At 37.7% G+C, this 20,812-nt stretch overlaps 3 protein-coding genes across 3 annotated transcripts; 2 read left to right on the forward strand and 1 right to left on the reverse strand.

Moving 5' to 3' along the window:
* LOC126716493 (uncharacterized) lies at positions 1–4,197 on the reverse strand. Its single transcript, XM_050417313.1, has 3 exons — positions 4,143–4,197; positions 2,774–2,857; positions 1–2,318 (listed from the first exon to the last, which is right to left on the reverse strand). The coding sequence occupies exons 1-3, from the start codon at positions 4,195–4,197 to the stop codon at positions 1–3; spliced, it is 2,457 nt and encodes an 818-aa protein (XP_050273270.1).
* Positions 4,198–7,913: 3,716 nt separating this feature from the next.
* LOC126716494 (receptor-like protein 9DC3) lies at positions 7,914–10,298 on the forward strand. Its single transcript, XM_050417314.1, has one exon. It carries the CDS (start codon positions 7,914–7,916, stop codon positions 10,296–10,298), a length of 2,385 nt encoding a protein of 794 aa, XP_050273271.1.
* Positions 10,299–14,512: 4,214 nt separating this feature from the next.
* Positions 14,513–17,511, forward strand: LOC126716495 (uncharacterized). The gene is made up of 2 exons (XM_050417315.1): positions 14,513–15,687; positions 16,314–17,511. Exons 1-2 carry the CDS (start codon positions 14,513–14,515, stop codon positions 17,509–17,511), a joined length of 2,373 nt encoding a protein of 790 aa, XP_050273272.1.
* Positions 17,512–20,812: the final 3,301 nt, after the last annotated feature.

Here is a 20,812-nt window from a genome sequence, read left to right on the forward strand (position 1 = left end):
TTACAATTGCTTTCTACGAGTTTTCATATTTTGAAATCGTTGCATAATAGTCTCATTATCAATACTACAAGCTACATCTTTTTCAATATACACAATCAAGCAATCATTCATCCATTGATCTCCCATTCGATTGCGCAGTTCATTCTTTACATATTTCATTGCTGAAAAACTTCTTTCTACTGTTGCAGTAGCAACTGGAAGGGTCAAAGCTAGCTTCACTAGCAAATAGACTAATGGATAAGTCTCGTGTTTTCTTGTGCTCACTAACTTTTCAGCAAGTTCACTAACTCCTTGAAGCTCTAAAAAGAAGTCATTGCTGCGCATATCAAAAATATAATTCTGCAGTTGAGAGTCAAGTGCCAAAATATTTGTCCCAAGAAAATCAGAGGAATAGAACTTAGCTAGACGTATCAACTTTTCCTTATCGAAAGCCACAAATGAATTACTTGGATTCAAGCAAGCCATACAAAGTAGCAAATCAGTATTCGCCTCAGAAAAACGGTTGTTAAGCTCTTGAAGTTGCATATCTATGACTGTGTAGAATAGCTCAACACGATAATGATGTAAATTTGTATTTTGTTGGGTGCTGCGTCGCGGCCTCCCACTAACTACAAATATCGCTTCCATGTCCAAGATAGGAATATCATGTGAGGTACAAAATAAAGATAATTCAGCTAATAAAGATGCCCATCCATCATCTCTCATCACTTGCAACCGTTGCTTAGACACTTTAACAAGATCCATAGCATTTACTATATCTTGATTTTTTTTTTGTAATGCTATTGACAACTCATTTGTGATCCCTAAAATATTTTTCATCAAGTGTAGAGCAAAGACAAATTCAAAAGAAAGAATTGACCTCATAATAGATCGAGCTTCAACTTTTTGGTCGGAAAGGCCATCTTCTTCAATAATCTCTAGTACATCAATAATAGCAGAGAACATCAAAATCAAATTGAGAATGGTCCCATAATATGATCCCCAACGTGTATCACCAGGACGTTTAAGATTTGTCTCTTGATTCAAACCTTGTCCACTTCTACGTACACCATTCTCTAAATCTTCTTTAATTTTGGCAAATTGTGTATCTCGAAGAGCATCTCGTCTCTTACAAGAGCCTCCAACAACAGTTACTAAATGACTAACCACATAAAAAAATTCAGCAATGTTAATGTGATTTTTAGCAACAGAAACAAGTGTCAATTGAAGTTGATGAGCAAAACAATGGACATAAAATGCTGACTTGTTCTCTTTCAAAATTAAAGTTTTGAGACCATTGATATCACCTTGCATATTACTAGCCCCGTCATAACCTTGCCCACGTAGGTTCGATAAACTCAAATTATGTTTACAAAGTAAACATTCAATAGCATGCTTGAGTGACAAAGCGGTAGTACTTGCTACATGTACAATACCAAGGAATCGCTCTATAATAATTCCTTCTTTGTTCACATAACGAAGAACGAGGGCCATTTGTTCTTTCACTGAGATATCACGTGACTCATCAACTAATATTGAAAAGAACCCATTGTCAAGATCCTTGATGATGGCTTTTGATGTTTCACATGCAATTGCATTCACAATATCTTTTTGAATGTCAGGGTGGGTAAGCTTGCAATTTTTCGAAGCTTTTTGCAACACTTCATTGATAGATTCATTGTGATCCCCCAAAAATTGTACAAGCTCAAGGAAATTTCCTTTATCACTTGAACCTTGAGATTCATCGTGACCACGAAAAGCTAATCCCCGGCATAAAAGGAATCTTATGCAATCAACTATTGCATTTAATTGAATCCGATAGTCAATTTTATCTTGATTTGATTGCTTAACAAAAACACTTTGAATGTGTTGCTTTTCCTTCAACAAATCATTACCCTTCTGAACAGCTTGGTAGTGAGCACTATTAACTCCTCCAACATGGGAATTTAACTTATCTTTCTGATTCCAAAGTTTGAATCCCTTCGTTACAAAAGTGTCACCTCCCCCTTGCTTACCAACATCTTGTCCAAATAGGTAGCAATAAAAACAGAATACTGCATCTTTGTCTATACTATATTCCAACCAGTATCTATCTTTATACCATTTGGATAAAAATCGACGGGGCTTTCCAGAAAAAAAAGATATAGGGTAATCATCACTGTGTAAAACAGGTTGACTAGGGCCTTTTGTTAAATAATATCTTCTTATTTCATCATGATGATTAGGATGATAAGATGAAATTTTTTCTCGTAGCCCAGGATCTGAAGGAAGATTCTCTAAGTTAAAGTCAACACGAATTCGCTTAGAAGATGAAGATGAATCTTGTGCAGGAGCTGAATCTTGGGTACGTGGTTTTCTTATCAAATATTTGCCCATAATTCTAGCAAAAGAATAAACAAAAAACTATAAGTTTATTTGAAATATTAATAAAATTATTAATTATTGTTGTTTAGTTGTTTTATTAATTTGTTTGTTTTTTATAAACTATAATTTGTTACATTATTGTTTCATTAATTATAAAATTATTAATTATTATTTAGCCTAACATAATTTAATTTATTTGTCTTTTATAATGCATTGATTAATTATACTGTTTTAATTATTATTGTTTAGCGTAACAATAAACTATATTACTTTAATTTATTTGTTATTAATTATATTACTTTAATTTGTTATATTGTTTAGCTCTTTGTGCACATTACACTAAAAGAGCTAAACATTATACATCTCATGCAGCATAATAAAAGTAGTGTAATGTGCAACACATTACACTGCTTTAATTATCATTTACTACCCGGCCCCATGTGCCCACTGCCTATCAGCCCATTTATCCCTACCCCACTCAACAGACAAGCACAAATCATCCCCCAATCACAACCTGCCAATCAGAAAATTTCACAATCACAATACATATTACTAATCAGCAACACACTGAGTCACTGCCCAACAGACAAAAGCAACGAATAAAGAATAAAGCTATAAGATAAAGCCAAAAAAACAGACAAAAAAACAAAATAAAGTTAAAAGTAAAGATTGGTTCCAAAAAAAAAAAAAAAAAATAGAAAGAAAGAGTAAAGATTCGGCACAGCCAGCCAATCAGATTATTCCAGTTCAAATTTCAAAAGAGAGAGAGAGAGTTAATGACTTAAAGACTATAATAAGAAGAGAGAGAGGCATCAGACTTTTGCATTTCATCATTTCATGGTTTTCATTTCAGTGTGAGAGAGAGAGAGAGAGAGAGAGAGAGAGTCAGAGAGAAAAAGGGGGAGAAATACCTTGAGGCCGACTGGCGACGGGCAAGCGACGACGGCGGAACAGCTGAGACGGTGAGATCGTTCTGATCTGCGACAACGGCCAAGCGACGACGGGCCAGCGACGAGCGACGACGGCGGGCGACGAGCGACGACGACTAGACGAGGAGCGGCGGAGGTCACGGAGCGAGCTGCGCCTGCGAGCAGTGGCGGCGCCACCGTGGGTTTGGTTTGCTCTGGGTTTGGGGTTTCTTTTTTGCTCTGTATTTTGTTTCTCTTTTGCTCTGTATTTGGTTTCTTTTTTTTTTTTGATAAACGCCTCTGTATTGCAGTGTTGGGTAATGGGGTTTGATTTGTTTTTGCTTTGTATAGAGTATAGACTGTCTTGATCTCTGCCAACGACGTGACCGTGGTTTGATTTCTGATTTGCTCTGTTTTTTTTTTTTTTTTTTTTTTCTTTGGGGTGAGAATTCATGGGTTTTGATTATGTTGGGCTTTCCGGGTTTGCCGTGGGCTTGGCTTGCTGTGGGCAGTGGGCTTGGTTCTGTTAACAAATTTTTTTTTTTTTTTTTTTTTTTTTTTTTTTCAGATTTTAGTTCAAAAAATTTTTTTTTGGGTTTTTTTTTTTTTTTTTTTGGCTTGAAAGTAGGACAGATAATTTTTTTTTTAATTATTTAATTTGAGGGTATTCCTAATTTTTTGATTCAGGGTGTTCCTAATTTTGGGATGAGGGTGTTCCTAGCATAGATTAAATATAATTTTTTTTTTTTTTTTTTTTAATTTTTTTTAGGTCAGGGTGTTCCTGGGAACACCCTGACCTGTACGTGGCGCCGCCACTGAGTGTAACATAGACCTGAAACTGAACTCAGATTCAATTTCTTTTGCGACTGATGAGAGACTTATCAACAGTACTAGTGCTGGTGTCATCGCTCATCATGTTGCCTTCAACAATGTCAAAACTTGCCATTTTGGTTCAAGACTTTTTTTTTTTGAGGAAACTTTTGGTTCAAGACTTAGTTTTTAATATTTACCAATATAAAGAATATCTAAACTTTTCCTTTTTCCTTTAGGTTTGGTTTTAGAATCAAAATAAATATAAGTGACCAATCATACCTTAGAATCCTAGTGGTCAGTGACAACTCCAATTTCTTTTTCATAAATCCTCATTTTGCCAACTCACTTCCTTTAACGTGCACAAAGCATATACAGAGAGCACATATATACACTTTTATCACCTGCTTAACAATCTTTCACCTACAAATTCACATTATTATTATTATTTTTGCATCACCGTAGCAAGTGGTCAAAAAATGTCCACAATACATATATAAATATATTATCATTAGTCCCAAATAAGTGTTTCATGTCCTTTGTGTGTGTGCATGCTCGCGTATTATTCTTCTATTCAAATAATTGTTTGCATGTAAAATTGTAAAACAAATGTAATATATTTCAATTTACAATATATGTGACCTGCGTCCAATAGGTTATAAGTTAAAATAAAATACATTATAACTTACATTTATTAGTTATAGAGTTATAATTCAGTCATATGAGAGAGAGAGAGAGAGAGAGAGAGAGAGAAGTTGATAGCCACCTCTTAACCCCATTCAGCCATTGTCTTCTATCCACCTCAACGGGATTTAAGAGGAACTCCTCTCTAGGTTGGAGTCCCTTCAATTTTCAATGTGAATTTTAAAATTATTTGTTCTCTTAAATAATTTTTTTATGAAAACTGCGATTTTGTCGTTTATAATAATTTTTGTTTTTTTAATAACTTTTTGCTCAAAAGTTAGATTAAAGTCTTGTTTTTTTTGGAATGACCCTTAAGGTCAGTAGTTTATGATTTTGCATTTAACTCAATTTTTCTATATTTGGTAAATTTCGGTATTTGGTCACTTGATCGCTTAACTAGTGTGAATTAGAATTTTAGACGTTTCTTAATTGTCCTAGGGTTTTATTTTCTCAGTATTTATATATTTTTTAGCCGTCAGAGGAAAATCATATTATTGTCAATAAAATTGCGGAGTTTAATTTTCTCAAACTTTCTTTGGTAGATTCCAATGTATCACCTTGTGGATTTAAGAAGTCTCTCGTGGATTCGAGATTTACAGTCAGAAACTAACAGTTTAGTTTCTGTTCCATCAAAGAGAGTATCATGTGTGCTTTCTTCAGGCTTTTACGACATCACTCCCAATCTAAAATCCGAGAGAGTAAATAGAAAAGATAAAAAGATAAGATGAAAGATGCTACAATGACATGTTTGTGGTATCAAGTCATTATTTCACATCCATTTTTGTGTTAAAATATGAACATTTCCCTATCAAGCTAAAATAGAGGATGTGAACTAATATTTTTCCTATCCCCAATTTGACTTTTACCAAAGAATGGGATGTAAATGCTCATACCTTTCCTCAAAAAAGAAAAAAGAAAATAATTGGGGCAACAACTCTGTCCATTATCTCATATCTTGCTTAAAATATTTGGTGAAATCTTCTTTGCGTTGACTAACTTTTAAGATTTATGTTCTCATTGGTATTATTTAATCAAGATATTTATGTTGAAATTATTTAGTGGAAGCCTATTCACACAAGACTTCAACTAACATTTAACGTGGTCCAGTCAATTTCATGCCAATACATTATTATTCATGCATGGGAAACACCAAACAAAATTCACAATAAAAAATATCGATTAAACAATATAACCACATGACTGATTAGCACAAATCAAACTCTAAGACCCTTAAAATTAAGGTCGGTAACAAACACTAACCCAAATCACAACACATCCAAATTTAGACAACTGAACTTGATCTTGGATTTGCAACAACAGCAAGAAAGGAGAAATGGTTTATATATGTCATCTCTAGGAAGTGTGGTTTTATATAGTCAGGTCAAACGCGAAAATGATAAAAATACACTTCCACATTTCTGAAAATGAGATCATGAAAGTGTTTCGAAGACACATTTAACAAAGGGACTGTCCACAAGGCCCCAGTGCTTAAGATTATGTTTGAAATTAACTGGAGAAACTGGAGTGCAATTGTATATTATTGGCAAGTGCATATCAAACAGAGAATTGAGCATGGAGATCCGTTTGATACCACAGTACATATATTTATGCAGATAAATGAAAATTTCATCAACAAAAATAAACATAAATGCAACGGATGCAATGAGAAATATTATCTGCAAACAAGTTCAAAACAATCCAAATGACATAAAAGGAACGAAACTAAACAAAGATCCTTAAACAGGATAAAAAATAGACAAAGTGATCCTCATAAGCTGCAAAGAATTCTATTATTTAAGACAAAATTCTAAACATTTCAGCACCTGCAACTAGTCAAGCTCTTTCCGGGAGATCCGTTTGATACCATATTTTTCTGGGCTATGAAGGAAATGCAAATACAAAATCATAATGAATAGATAAGCTCACACCTAATCTAGAGGAATCCAACTAAAAGATAAAAAGCAAGAAAGTTTCCATCTATTGGAATCCACTCAGAGATTTAAACAAATTTTCTTTTTCCTAATTCTCAAAAGTCGCAGACCGATTAATTCAAAACCTCACTCACTAATCTTGCAATTGGAGCAACCCTCCAAGCATCATGAGTAACACAACTTACATTTTCAAGACCTGAAAGTTTAATTGAACTCAAAGAATTAATTGATCAAATATTCAAAGTACAACTAACACGACCAACAAGACAAGGGAAATGGAAATGATAATCTGGAAACCAAATAGAAAAGGAAAACAAAATTTAAAAATTCGCCATTTTAGAGCGTATTCTATCAACCTAGATAGTTGTAAAACAACTATTATATTGCACACAGTTCGTTACTAAACAACTATTTTATATATATATATATATATATATATATATTTTGAGAGTTTCAACTTATGGCATCCATTCCTGATGATAACTCTTTATTATCAGACCAAAACACCAATCAGTTTTTGGTGTAGGCGGGGATTGAACCCTATATCTTTTATACAATTATCAGAGACTTTACTAGTTGAGCTAACTTGAACCCACAACAAATATTATATTGTTTAGTTTTTGTTTTTGTTTTTGTTTTTTGTTTTTAAATTTAACAAAACTATTTTGTTTAAATTTTTAAAAGCTAACTTATATTTTTTTTGTTAAACTTTTACCATAAAAGCTAACAAAAACTATATATTAATATATTATATATTTTGTCTTATATTTAGCAAATAACCTATCAAACAACCGCTTGATACTAAACAGAAATATAATTTCCCATTGATATATGACTTTCTTGCTAATTCTTTTGGGATAATTCCATAATTAATTTTGAAAATTACCTAAAAATACTGATTGGAGTCACATATGTTAATGTTATAACTATACCAATTTGATGATTAAATTTTGCCAAGTTATTTATTTGGTAATGATCGAGACACCCATGTCAATATTTAATTTTTGTGCTCGTCAAAGATATGGACGTGCATTAAGCTTGCCAATTAATGTTTTTGAAGCTTACGCTTTTGACGGAAGAGGGGTTTATGACAACTGGCAGTAGTTGAGCACTTCATATAGGTTGTGTCTATATATAGTAAATACTTTCAATCCAATTTGTATTCAACTACACAGCTAAGGGTGCTAAACATACATAATTAGTGTGGCTTAGGACATCATCATCATTTTACTACACCATGTTCATGTTGATGCGCTTGCTTTACATACTCCCTCTGTTTCATCTTATTCATTCGTTTCCTTCCAAGCAGCCACTATGCCATGATGATGAGAGCTCAGCCTTGTTGCAATTCAAGAAAAGCTTTATCATAAACAAGTCTGTTTCTTTGTATGATCCTATTGCAAATCATAGGATTGAAACTTGGACATTAGAAGGAGAAAACAGTGATTGCTGCTCCTGGGATGGTGTAGACTGTGATGAGGACACAGGTCATGTGATTGGCCTTGACCTCAGTAGCAGTTGGCTCTACGGTTCAATCAACTCCAACAGCACTCTCTTTCGTCTTGTTCACTTACGAAGGCTTAACCTTGCAGACAATCACTTTAACTACTCTCAAATCCCGTCCCAGGTTGGAACTCTTTCAAAACTCACATATCTCAATCTCTCACATTCTGCGTTTTTTGGTCAAATCCCATTTGAAGTTTCAAAACTTTCCCAACTGTCATCTCTGGATCTATGTTGCAACTATGATTTGTCTTCAGGCATATACTTCTTACAATTCAAACAGTTGAGTCTAACAAGCCTAGTTGGAAACCTAGCGCGCATAGAAAACCTTGATCTAAGTGGGGTGAATATATTCTCCACGGTGCCTAATATCTTTGCAAACTTGTCTAATTTAAGGTCCCTTTATCTCCATGATTGTGGAATGCATGGGCAATTTCCAATAGGCATCTTTAAGCTACCAAATTTGCGGGTTCTTGACGTGAAGTACAACCAAGATCTCACTGGTTCTTGGCCTCACTTTCAATATTGGAGTAGTCGTTTGGAGGAGATTGACCTTGGAAGCACCGGTTTCACTGCTGAGCTACCCACTTCTATGGGAAATTTCGGCTCCTTGATTGCTTTGAATTTTGGGGGTTGCAACTTCTCAGGATCCATTCCTTCTTCAATTGGTAACCTCACAAATCTTATTTATCTTAAGCTTTCAAATAACACTTTGGCGGGTAACATCCCGTCTTCAATTGGAAATCTTATCCAACTTGCTTTTCTAGACCTCTATGATAATCAATTGTCCGGTCCATTCACTTTTGGGCTTACAAACTTGACACAACTGGTTGTCCTTAACTTGGGCGGCAATCATTTATCTGGCCCAATTCCTTTTGGGCTTATGAACCTCACAAAATTATATGTCTTGGGCCTTTGGGAAAATGAGTTTGAAGGTCAGTTTACAATCTCCATCCTTAAACAAAATAATCTTTATTTTCTTGATATTTCTGCTAATTACCTTAGTGGAACTTTGTTTATTTGCAACATGACTTCTCTTCATATCCTTGATGTGTCTGATAACTACTTTAGTGGTTCACTTCTTCCGTGCTTGCACAATATCTTGGAATTGAGGATGATTAGTTTGAGAGGAAACAAATTCCAAGGACTATTACCAAGATCATTGTCCAATTGCACCATGTTAGAGGCCATTGATGTTAGTGAAAATCAATTCAATGACACTTTTCCCTCTTGGTTGGGAAATCTTCCAAACTTAAAGCTTCTCCTATTGCAGTCCAACAAATTCTATGGTCAAATATTAGAAAGTCCTGAAACCAATTATCAATTCCCCAACTTGCGAATTATTGATCTTTCTTACAATAGTTTTATCGGAAGGTTGCCATTAAAGTCCTTTAGAAATTGGAACACCTTGAAATTGGACAATGAATTCCACTTGACATATATTCAGGCAAAACTATATTCTAGTGATGGGACATACCATATGTATTACAATTATGATTATACAATGCAACTAACAAACAAAGGTCTAGATATAGCGTACGATAAGGTCCAAGAATTCTATAGAGCCATTGATATGTCAAGTAATAGGTTTGTTGGAGAGATTCCAGGTTACATTGGAGATTTGAAAAAGCTTCATATGCTGAATTTTTCCAACAACATTCTCATCGGACACATTCCACCATCTATAGGAAATCTTACCATGCTAGAATCATTGGACCTTTATCAAAATAGGCTCTTAGGAGAGATTTCATCACAACTAACACAGCTTATTTTTCTCGAATGGTTCAATGTTTCTCATAATCAACTCAATGGCTCTATACCACATGAGAAACAATTTGATACATTTGAAAACAAATCATTTAAGGGGAATGTAGGCTTGTGTGGTAATCCATTATCAAAGAAGTGTGGGGATTCTGATTCTTCACTACCTTTACCTTCAACTTCTAAACAAATTCAAGATTTTGCTGTGTCTCTCTTTGAATTTGGTTGGGAAATAGTTTTGATTGGGTATGGATTTGGACTAATCGTCGGAGTGATAATTGGCAACATTGTGGCTACAAAAAAACTTGATTGGTTGATGAAGACCTTTGGAATAAGGCAACGGACACAAGAAATGTGAGAAGGGAGCATAGGAACTAAGTTTTTTTTTTTTGGTTGAAACTGAGCTTGCACCATGTGAAGATACAATTAAATATGTTTAGAATGTTACAATATCATGTGCATACTTACTATATAATTTAATAAAAATTATGTTCTACTTCTACATGTTCTGATAGATTAAGGTTGTAATACCCCAATTTTGTTTTTATGATTATCATCGTACGTTGTCATTTTTAATATAGAGTTGAGGTTCTATATGTGTGTGCACAGTAAGATGGGAGTAGACAATTTTGTGATGCTACAAATAGGTGAGAAAATTAAAGTTTTAGTGCATATAATTTAATGAGGCAATTAAAATAAATAATAAATAAATAAAAGAGGAAGATGTTTTATGGACTTCTTGGAGACTAAAGAGATAAACTCAAGCGGATTTTAAACTCTAGCTCACTAAGCCCACATCTTTGATGCATTAAAATATAAAGATGAAAAGATAAATTAGGGTTTTCATAAGAAGGGTTTCATCACTAAGGAGGCCAGGATGTGTATTTTTCCCTGGAGTTAATTGAAGGGGCAACCAATTGTTCTAGGTATGATTTTTCACTTGTTAGAATCAAAGAATTAAAATGAGTTAGTGATATGTAAATTTGTTTCAAAGAGATATCTTTTCCTAGAATTTGGTTTACACTTTTGCGTTAGTCCTTGAATCCTAGGTTGCCACTTTACGTATTTTAGAACAAAAACCAAAGTTATTAAATCTAGGAGTATGGCTTTTTTTATTTTCGAAAGATTGTAAAGAGTATTTGGGCTGCAATGATAATCACACATATATCTAGTTTTATATCAAAAAGTTCTTTTGTTTTTACCGGACAGCTTATACCAAAATCCCACATAGTTTTCACAGTAGGTTGCTCACATTTTGTCAAAGTCCAATTTCTCTGATTGATTGATTGATTGATGGCTTTGGTAGTCTTTGCCTAGACTTTGACTAGTCCAAACACAATGAACCATTCAAGTTCAACACTTCTACAATTGTTTTAAAGGATAATGACAAATTTGAGATTCCATACCAAAATTCTTATATTAATCAGTAGGGTCAATGGATGTTAAATTCATGAGTAGAATCATATTGGTTTTGGCCCACCGTTTGCATTGGGGATTATATATTAAATTCTAAAGTGTTGGCTACTGCATTCCTCATGGTAAAATGAGTTTCGATTAATGCCAAGTGTAGAGAGGGAAAATTCCCGACTTATCACAAGCTGACACGTCACATTACCATGTCCACAAAATACAGCCAATTACAGAGCACCATGTATTGCTGCTAGGTTTTGCTATCACTATTCAGAAGCCAACAGAAATTTGCCAAGTGTCATGCAAGAACCAATCACGCATCAGCGCACATGTAAGCGATGACTCAAGCAGCCTCGCACGTGTAAGCGATGACTCAAGCAGCCTCGCACGTGTAAGCGATGACTCAAGCAGTCCAGCACGTGTAAGCGATGACACAAACGGACCAATCAGGCTGTGACATGTGTCACCAATCAAGTTCCGCCACGTATCGCTCACCCACCCCAAAACTCCTATAAATAGAAGCCTTCCTGAGACATTTAGGAGGACCAGAATTCAGAAGTGAAAAAGCTCTGCGAAGATCAAGCCTCAAAGCCTTCAAGAACTTCAACCCCAAAATCGAAGAACATTCGAAGCAGAATCATCCAGATCATCTGCCTAGATCCTAAAGTTCACGGGAATCAAGCCAAAAGTGTCCGAAAACATCAACAAATCACAAATCATTGAAGCTCAACGGATTCAAGCCTCTAAAGCTCCGAAGAACTTCCACCACAAACCTTCGAAGACGAAGAACGCACGAAGAACACGAAGAATGCGAAGAACAAAGGATTTCTAAACAAGCTCATAGCCAGAGATTCATTGTAATTCCGTTTCAGTAATCTTCAATCCATCCCTCAACCAAATTGAAGGATATTTTGTGTTCAAGTCAAATCCACATTACCATAAATCTAATCAATAAGTTTTGCAAGGAGATCGAATCAGAGGATCACTCTTTTGTAATTCCAGAGAATTGTACCACACAATCATCAATACAAAATTCGCATTTGTGAAACTATTTTACTTGTTTGATTAATTTCAAACTAGAAATTTAGTCGCTTACAAATTCTGGCACGCCCAGTGGGACCTCTCTGCCTCTCATCTCTTCCTCCTTCAAAAGAAAAGAAATTCGACATCATTTTGCTACTAGCTTCAATGGCCTCTAGCAAGAATGTCCGAAAGTCAGTGGTTGATGATTCCAGTGCTGATGAGTATGTCGGCCCAATCACTCGCAGTCGGTCCAAAGCTCTTGATCGACTCCAACTTCAACCAACCCAAGAAAGCCAATCTCCTGCTGTCACCTCTCTGGACTTTCTTGCAAATAGGAAAGCTACCACCAAAGATTCATCTGCCTCGAAAGATTTGGAGACCATTAATGAATCATCCCCAACAAAGACCTTTTCTATCAACTCTTCACCCGTGATGAGAAACTTAAGGAGTGAAGTACCATTGACTCATCCTGTTTCATCATTTTCCCCGTCATCTATAGAGGTCATGCCAGTAATGATGACTAATACTTCTACCATGGAAGAAAAGATGGCTGAAATGGAACAAAGGGTCATCCTTCTCACAAAGGCACTTGAAGAAAAGGATGTCAAAATTGCAACCCTAATGAATAAGCTGGAGGTACAAGATTCGGGTGAATCAAGTCTTGGCCCTGAGCAGCCACCTGGCTTTACCTTCAAAGGAGAAAACGCCAAGGGTGATAAAGGAAAAGGAGGTGAAGGCACTTCTCAACATGGACATTCCACCTCAATGGCCTCAATATCTGTCCAACAGCTGCAGGATATGATTACAAATACCATTCGAGCACAATATGGAGGTTCTTCCACAAGTTCTCTCATATATTCCAAACCCTATACAAAGCGCATTGATAACATGAGAATGCCAAATGGGTATCAACCTCCCAAGTTCTTGCAATTTGATGGCAAAGGAAACCCTAAGCAACACATTGCTCACTTTGTGGAAACTTGCGAGAATGCAGGGACTCAAGGAGGCCTCTTTGTAAAGCAGTTTGTCCGTTCACTAAAAGGGAATGCCTTTGATTGGTATACAGACTTAGAGCCTGAATCAATCGATAGCTGGGAACAACTTGAAAGGGGGTTTCTCAACCGATTCTACAGCACACGATGCACAGTAAGCATGATGGAGCTTACCAATACTAAACAGTGGAAGGATGAGCCCGTCGTTGATTATATCAATCGGTGGCGTTCTTTGAGTCTAGACTGCAAGGATAGACTTACTGAAATATCTGCTATAGAGATGTGCATCCAAGGCATGCATTGGGGACTTCTTTACATCCTTCAAGGAGTAAAGCCTCAAACATTTGAAGAGTTGGCAACTCGTGCGCATGACATGGAATTAAGTATTTCCAGCCATGGAAATACGAAACCTCCCGTACCTGAAGAAAGGAAAGAAAGACGGGAAATAAGGAAAAATGACAGGAATGCAAAAAGTAATATCAAAGACTCAATGAATGTCAATCCTGCCCCAATCAAAATTTCAACAAAAAATGTGAAGGCCAATGAAAAGAGGCCCGAAGGAGGTCAACAACGTGAGACGCGTCGCTCATCACTTAAGGAATGGGAACAAAAGGTCTATCCTTTCCTAGACGCCGATATGCCTGAAATGCTAGAACAACTGCTCAAGTTAAAATTAATTGAATTGCCAGAATGCAAACGACCGGAAGAGATGAGAAAAGTTGATGACCCGAACTATTGTAGGTATCATCGCATCATAAGTCATCCAATCCAAAAATGCTTTGTTCTTAAAGAACTCATCATGAAGCTAGCCAAGGAAAGGAAAATCGACTTGGATTTTAATGATGTTGCTCAGTCAAACCTGGTCACATTTTCTTGTGGGTTACCTAGTTCCCTGTCTCCAAATACTAAGCAAGGGGTAAATACCACGCTCATCCATTTTGGTTCTTTAGAACCGGTTCAAGTTCAGCTTTCACAAAAAGCACCTCATTATAGTTCAAACGATGATAAAAGGTCAACGATGGATGAGGAAGAAGGTTGGACAATGATTGTTCGCAAGAGATGGAAGAAGAAACGAGCATTCCCTCTTCATTTGATCACCCAATAGTCCAAAAGAGCACAAAACTAGATTCAGCCTTGGTCAAAAAGAATGAGTGATAAGAGGCAAAGGAGACTGGGAACAAAAGTATATGAAGATTCAGCACAAACCCGAAAATCTCGAAAGCTCATCACATTGGAAGAATTCTTCCCCAGAAAATTCTTTCAAAATAACTCAGCCGAGGCCGTCCACACAGTTTCTCGTTGCGAAATCCAGGACGAAAAGAAGGATGTTGACCATGATGATCCAAAAGAGACCTTATCATCTTTGGAGGAACTCCAATCTCAGGTCGATGAAGTTGAACCCTTGCAATGCTCCACATCACCAAAAGAAGTACTCACCCGAGCTCTTGAGGAGCCAGAGATATACGCCCCTCATACCAATACGTTTCAACAAACACAGGGATGTTACGCATGCTCTCCAGATTTGACTTTCACTGATGAGGATCTATTGTTAGGCTCTAAGCCCCACAATCGCCCACTCTATGTCTCTGGTTATGCTCGTAAACAAAGGATAGAGCGTATCCTTGTTGATGGAGGTTCAGCCGTTAACATACTTCCAAAAATGACCATGAAACGACTAGGTTTTACTATGGAAGAATTATCACACAGTCATTTGGTCATCCAAGGTTTTAATCAAGGAGGACAACGTGCAATCGGCCTAATCCACCTAGAATTATCCATTGGAGAATTGAAAAGCAACGTCTTGTTCCACATCATTGACGCTAAGACGACCTACAACATGTTGTTAGGACGTCCTTGGATCCATGAAAATGGAATAATACCATCAACCTTGCATCAATGCTTCAAGTTCTTTCAAAATGGAATAAAAAAGGTTGATGCCGATTTAAAGCCTTTTGCAGAAACCGAAGCTCATTTTGCTGATGCAAAATTTTATGCAAAAGAAGACATTTCTAGCGAGGTTCTTCCAGTTGAGATCCCGTCTATGAAAGGTAAACAAGATGAAAAGGAGCATGTTAAATTCATCGCCAAAAAGGACATCTCTTCCCCAAAGAAAGGTCCAGAACCATTCCTCCGGTATATACCATTATCACATCGCAAGAATGGACAATCACCATTCGCGGAATGCCTTCAACCTACGAAAGACATGCAGAGACCTGCAAAGCTCACGATGGAGGATGTAGTCATATTGAAAGAAAATCATGTCATGCCTTTAACTTCATCCACAAATCCTTTGCCCTCGAAGCCGTTAAATGGATTCGTGAGGTCTTTGCAAAGTCCGATAGAGCATGGTATTCTACCAAGTGAGCGGACGAAAGAATGGTTCGACCCAAAGGCATATAGGCTATTAGCCAAAGCAGGCTACAATTTCTCAAAACAAGAAGACTTAGGGAAGCTAATTCTAGAAGCCACCGGAGAAAAGATGCATGGCCTTAGCAAAACACAAAGGAAAATGCGGCTTGAAGGGCATAAAATTCCTATCCCAAAGACCGGATTAGGTTATACTCCCGAACAACTAGCTCAGATATGGATCAAGAAAAGAAGCGATCCTTCGAGTTCTTAATACATAACGGTGGAGGTCGGCGAAAGTTCAAATCAAAGAAAAGACCATTCTTCACCCCATGTCTCAGTGTTTGATCGCATCGAGGCCTCGTCATCACGAATCACAGTGTTCGACAGGTTAAATACAACTTGTTTAACACCAAATCGGGACACTCTTGCTTGTAAATCAGTCTTTGATCGACTGGGGGCAACGAAAAGGCCTATTGATAGTCATTCTCAAAGTTCAATAAACTTTGACGTTCAAGGGGAGAAGAAAGCCAATGATGAGATCCGCAGTAGCATTCCTTCACGCATGAAACGTAACTTTACCTTGGAGATCAACATTGAAGGATCGCTCAAAGTCAAAAGACGAACGATTGTACATACAAGTCAGTCACCGTCCATGATGAGGAAATTGAAGAGGTATCATCCTCGTTTCATATTACAATAGAAGAGGGTACACTGTCAGATGCTGAAGCAACCAATGAAGAGGTCGATGAAGCTCCTCCAGCCTTGGAAGATGGAGGACAAGCTACAGTTGATGAACTTAAAGAGATCAATTTAGGAACTGTTGAAGAACCCCGGCCAACTTTCATCAGTGCGCTTCTTACCCCTGAAGAAGAAGAAGGATACCTCAAGCTCCTAGTAGAGTACAAAGATGTGTTCGCTTGGACTTACAAGGAAATGCCTGGGCTCAATCCGAGTATTGCTCTACACCATTTGGCAGTAAAGAAAGGCGTGCGCCCAATCAAACAAGCTCAAAGACGCTTTCGGCCAGAGCTTATCCCTCAAATAGAAACCGAGGTCAATAAGCTCATTGAAGCAGGCTTCATTCGTGAAGTGCAGTACCCGGAATGGATTGCTAACATCGTCCCTGTCAAGAAGAAGAATGGACAAATCCGAGTGTACGTTGACTTCCATGATTTGAACAATGCATGTCCCAAAGATGATTTTCCATTACCCATCACTGAGGTCATGGTTGATGCCACTATCGGTCATGAAGCTTTATCTTTCATGGATGGATCTTCGGGTTACAACCAAATTCGAATGAATCCTAAGGATGAGCAGCTTACAGCTTTCCGTACCCCTAAGGGAATTTACTGTTACAAAGTGATGCCTTTTGGACTAAAGAATGCCGGTGCTACTTATCAACGGGCCATGCAGAAGATCTTTGATAATGTACTTCATAAATACGTGGAGTGTTATGTCGATGATTTGGTGGTTAAAACAAAAAGGAGGGAAGACCATCTGGCAGATCTACGATCCGTGTTCACCCGCTTGAGAAAGTATCAGCTTAAGATGAACCCCCGCAAATGCGCTTTTGGCGTAACATCTGGAAAATTTCTTGGTTTCATTGTGAGGCACCGCAGTATTGAAATTGACCAGTCCAAAATTGAAGCAATCCAGAAAATGCCAGAGCCCAAGAATCTGCGAGAACTTAGAGGCTTGCAGGGAAAACTGGCCTACATACGACGATTTATCTCGAATTTGGCTGGTCGATGTCAACCTTTCAATAGATTGATGAAAAAGGATGTGCACTTTGAATGAGATGAGGCTTGCAGCAATGCTTTTGCACGCATCAAAAGATACTTACTTAATCCTCCAATTTTAGGTGCTCCTATCCCAGGAAAGCCTTTGGTGTTGTATATTGCGGCCCAAGAAAGGTCTCTAGGTGCTCTTATGGCGCAAGAAAATAAAGAGGGGAAAGAAAGAGCCCTTTATTATCTAAGTCGAACTCTCAATGGGGCTGAATTAAATTATTCTCCTATTGAAAAGATGTGTCTCGCTATTTTCTTTGCCATAGACAAACTGGAGCACTACATGCAAGCATATATGGTCCGTTTGATAGCCAAGGCAGACCCAATCAAATATGTCCTCTCCAGGCCAGTGATTTCGGGTCGAATAGCTCGATGGGCAGTCTTGCTTCAGCAATATGACCTTGCATACGTTCCACAAAAAGCTGTCAAAGGACAAGTATTGGCAGATTTCTTAGCTGATCACCCAGTTCCGTCTGATTGGGAGTTCTCTGATGATTTCCCAGATGAAAATGTGTTTTACATTGAAATAATGCCACCATGGGTGATGTTTTTCGATGGGGCTGCACGTCAAGAAGGAGCGGGGGCAGGTGTAGTGTTTGTTTCTCCACAATGGCATATACTTCTTTACTCGTTCTCATTAAGTGAACTTTGCTCTAACAACGTAGCTGAATATCAAGCGTTGATCATCGGTCTCCAGATGGCTATTGAGATGGGCATATCACAACTTGAGATTTTGGGGGACTCCAAATTAGTTATCAACCAAATCTTGGAGCAATATGACGTCAAGAAAGAAGACCTCATCCCCTATTGCAAATATGCGAAGAAGTTGCTAGCAAATTTTGAAGTCATCACATTGGAGCATATATCGAGGAAGAAGAGACAGGCTGATGCTTTAGCTAATTTGGCTACTGCCTTAGCATTATCCCAAGAAGAGACAACCAAAGTCGCTATTTCCCAAAGGTGGGTGGTACCTCTCGTGGTTGAAGAAGAAGAAGAAGAGCAAGCCAACATCATTTCTGTATGCCTTGTCGAAAAAGAAGATTGGCGACAAGTGATCATTGAATACCTTCAACATGGAAGACTCCCGGATGATAAACGCCACAAGACTGAAATTCGGCAGAGGGTTGCTCGATTCATTTACTATAAAGACACTCTCTTCCGCCGTTCATTTGATGGATTGTTTCTCCGTTGCTTAGGAGAGGAGGAGGCTAAACAAGCTTTAGAGGAGGCTCATTCTGGAATATGCGGCGCACATCAGTCAGGTCCTAAGTTACATTATAGGATCAAACGAATGGGTTACTATTGGCCTAAAATGGTGCAGATTCTATGGAATGTGCTAAAAAGTGTGAAGCTTGTCAGTATCACGCAAACTTCATCCACCAACCGCCAGAACCTTTACACCCAACTGTAGCTTCTTGGCCTTTTGATGCATGGGGACTTGATGCAATAGGGCCATTACCAAAGTCATCCGGTGGCCACTTGTACATCTTGGCCGCAACTGACTACTTCTCGAAATGGGCGGAAGCTGTACCCCTTAGGGAAGTGAAGAAAGAAACGGTGGTCAATTTCATTCGAACTCATTTGATCTATCGGTATGGTGTCCCTCGGTATATCATAACTGATAATGGCAAACCCTTCTACAATAAGCTGATGACGGAGCTATGCGAGAAGTTTGAATTTAAACAATACAACTCCTCCATGTACAATGCCCCGGCAAATGGACTAGCTGAAGCGTTTAACAAAACACTTGGCAGTTTGTTGAAAAAAGTGGTATCCAAGACAAAGCGAGACTGGCATGAAAGAATCGGAGAAGCATTATGGGCATATCGAACAACATTTCGAACGCCTACTCAAGCAACGCCATATTCTCTTGTCTACAGAGTAGAAGCCGTCCTTCCTTTAGAACGCCAAATCCCATCATTACGGATTGCCATTCAAGAAGGATTGACTGGAGAAGAAAATGCCAAGCTCAGGTTGCAAGAATTAGAGGCACTTGATGAAAAAAGGCTTGAGGCCCAACAACGCCTTGAATGCTATCAAGCTCGTCTTTCAAGCGCATTCAATAAAAGAGTCAAACCACGATCATTCGAAGTTGGTGACTTAGTCCTCGCCGTTCGAAGACCTATCATCACAACTCATCGTACAGGCAATAAGTTCACTTCAAAATGGGATGGACCTTATGTTGTGCAAGAAGTCTACACCAATGGAGCTTACAAGTTGATTGATAATGATGGTGTAAGGATCGGCCCCATCAATGGGAAGTTCCTCAAACGCTTCTATGCTTGAAAATCGAGGATTGCTCCTCGGTAAGAGCTTAAACTACCCACCATAACGCTGCAAGGGTACATGATGTCTTTCCATTACCTTTGAAAGCGTACAAATAAAGAAAAATTAATCCCCCTTTATGGCACCATTTGCGAGTGTGGCGTAGTGGTTGGATGCCTATGTCGCCCTTGAGGCCAAGGTCTCGGGTTCGATTAGTGGTGATACCCACTATGCGCAATTGGTATCCATGAAATACCGTGGGGCGTAGGGCGAGGATTACACACGTGAGCCCTCCTTTTTTGCCAAAGAAAACAAGATTGATCTAGACTTCAATGAAGTTGTCGGGTCAAACCATGTGATCGTTGCTTATGATGTACTTCCAACTCTCAAGCAGGGGGGCAAACACTAACCAAGCTCACAAGTTGATCAACAATGACGATGCAAGGATCGGGCCCATCAATGGGAAGTTCCTCAAATGCTTCTATGCTTGAAAGTGTACCAATAAGGAGAAATTAATCCCACTCCATGTCAACAATTGCGAGTGTGGCGTAGCGGTTGGACACCCATTTCTCCCTTGAGGCTGAGGTTTCGGGTTCGATCAGTGGTGATACCCACTATTACACACTGCGCCCCCTTTTTGCAAAAACACATAAGAAAAAAAAAAGAACCAAAAAAAAAAAAACAAAAAAAAAAAACAAAAATCTTTTGAACAACGTGATGACTTGATCCCTCTCCGGGGTACGTAGGCAACTTAGTATCTTTTGCTGAGTTCAGTCACGCACTAAAAAAAAAAATTATTAAAAAAAACAAAACAAATAAAAAACAAAAAAACAAAAAAAAACAAAAAAAAAACAAAAAAAAAAACAAAAAAAAAAGATCATCAAAAAAAAAAAAAAAAATCATAAAAAAAAAGGATCATAAAAAAAAAAAAAAAGGAAATCATAAAAAAAAAAAAAATCTGTTGAACTACGTGATGACTTGATCCCTCTCCGGGGTACGTAGGCAGCTTAGTACTTGTCACTAAGTTCAGTCACATGAAAAGAAGA

The sequence above is a fragment of the Quercus robur genome, chromosome 3, assembly GCF_932294415.1.
Source record: "Quercus robur chromosome 3, dhQueRobu3.1, whole genome shotgun sequence".
In the NCBI taxonomy this organism is placed as follows: Eukaryota; Viridiplantae; Streptophyta; class Magnoliopsida; order Fagales; family Fagaceae; genus Quercus; species Quercus robur.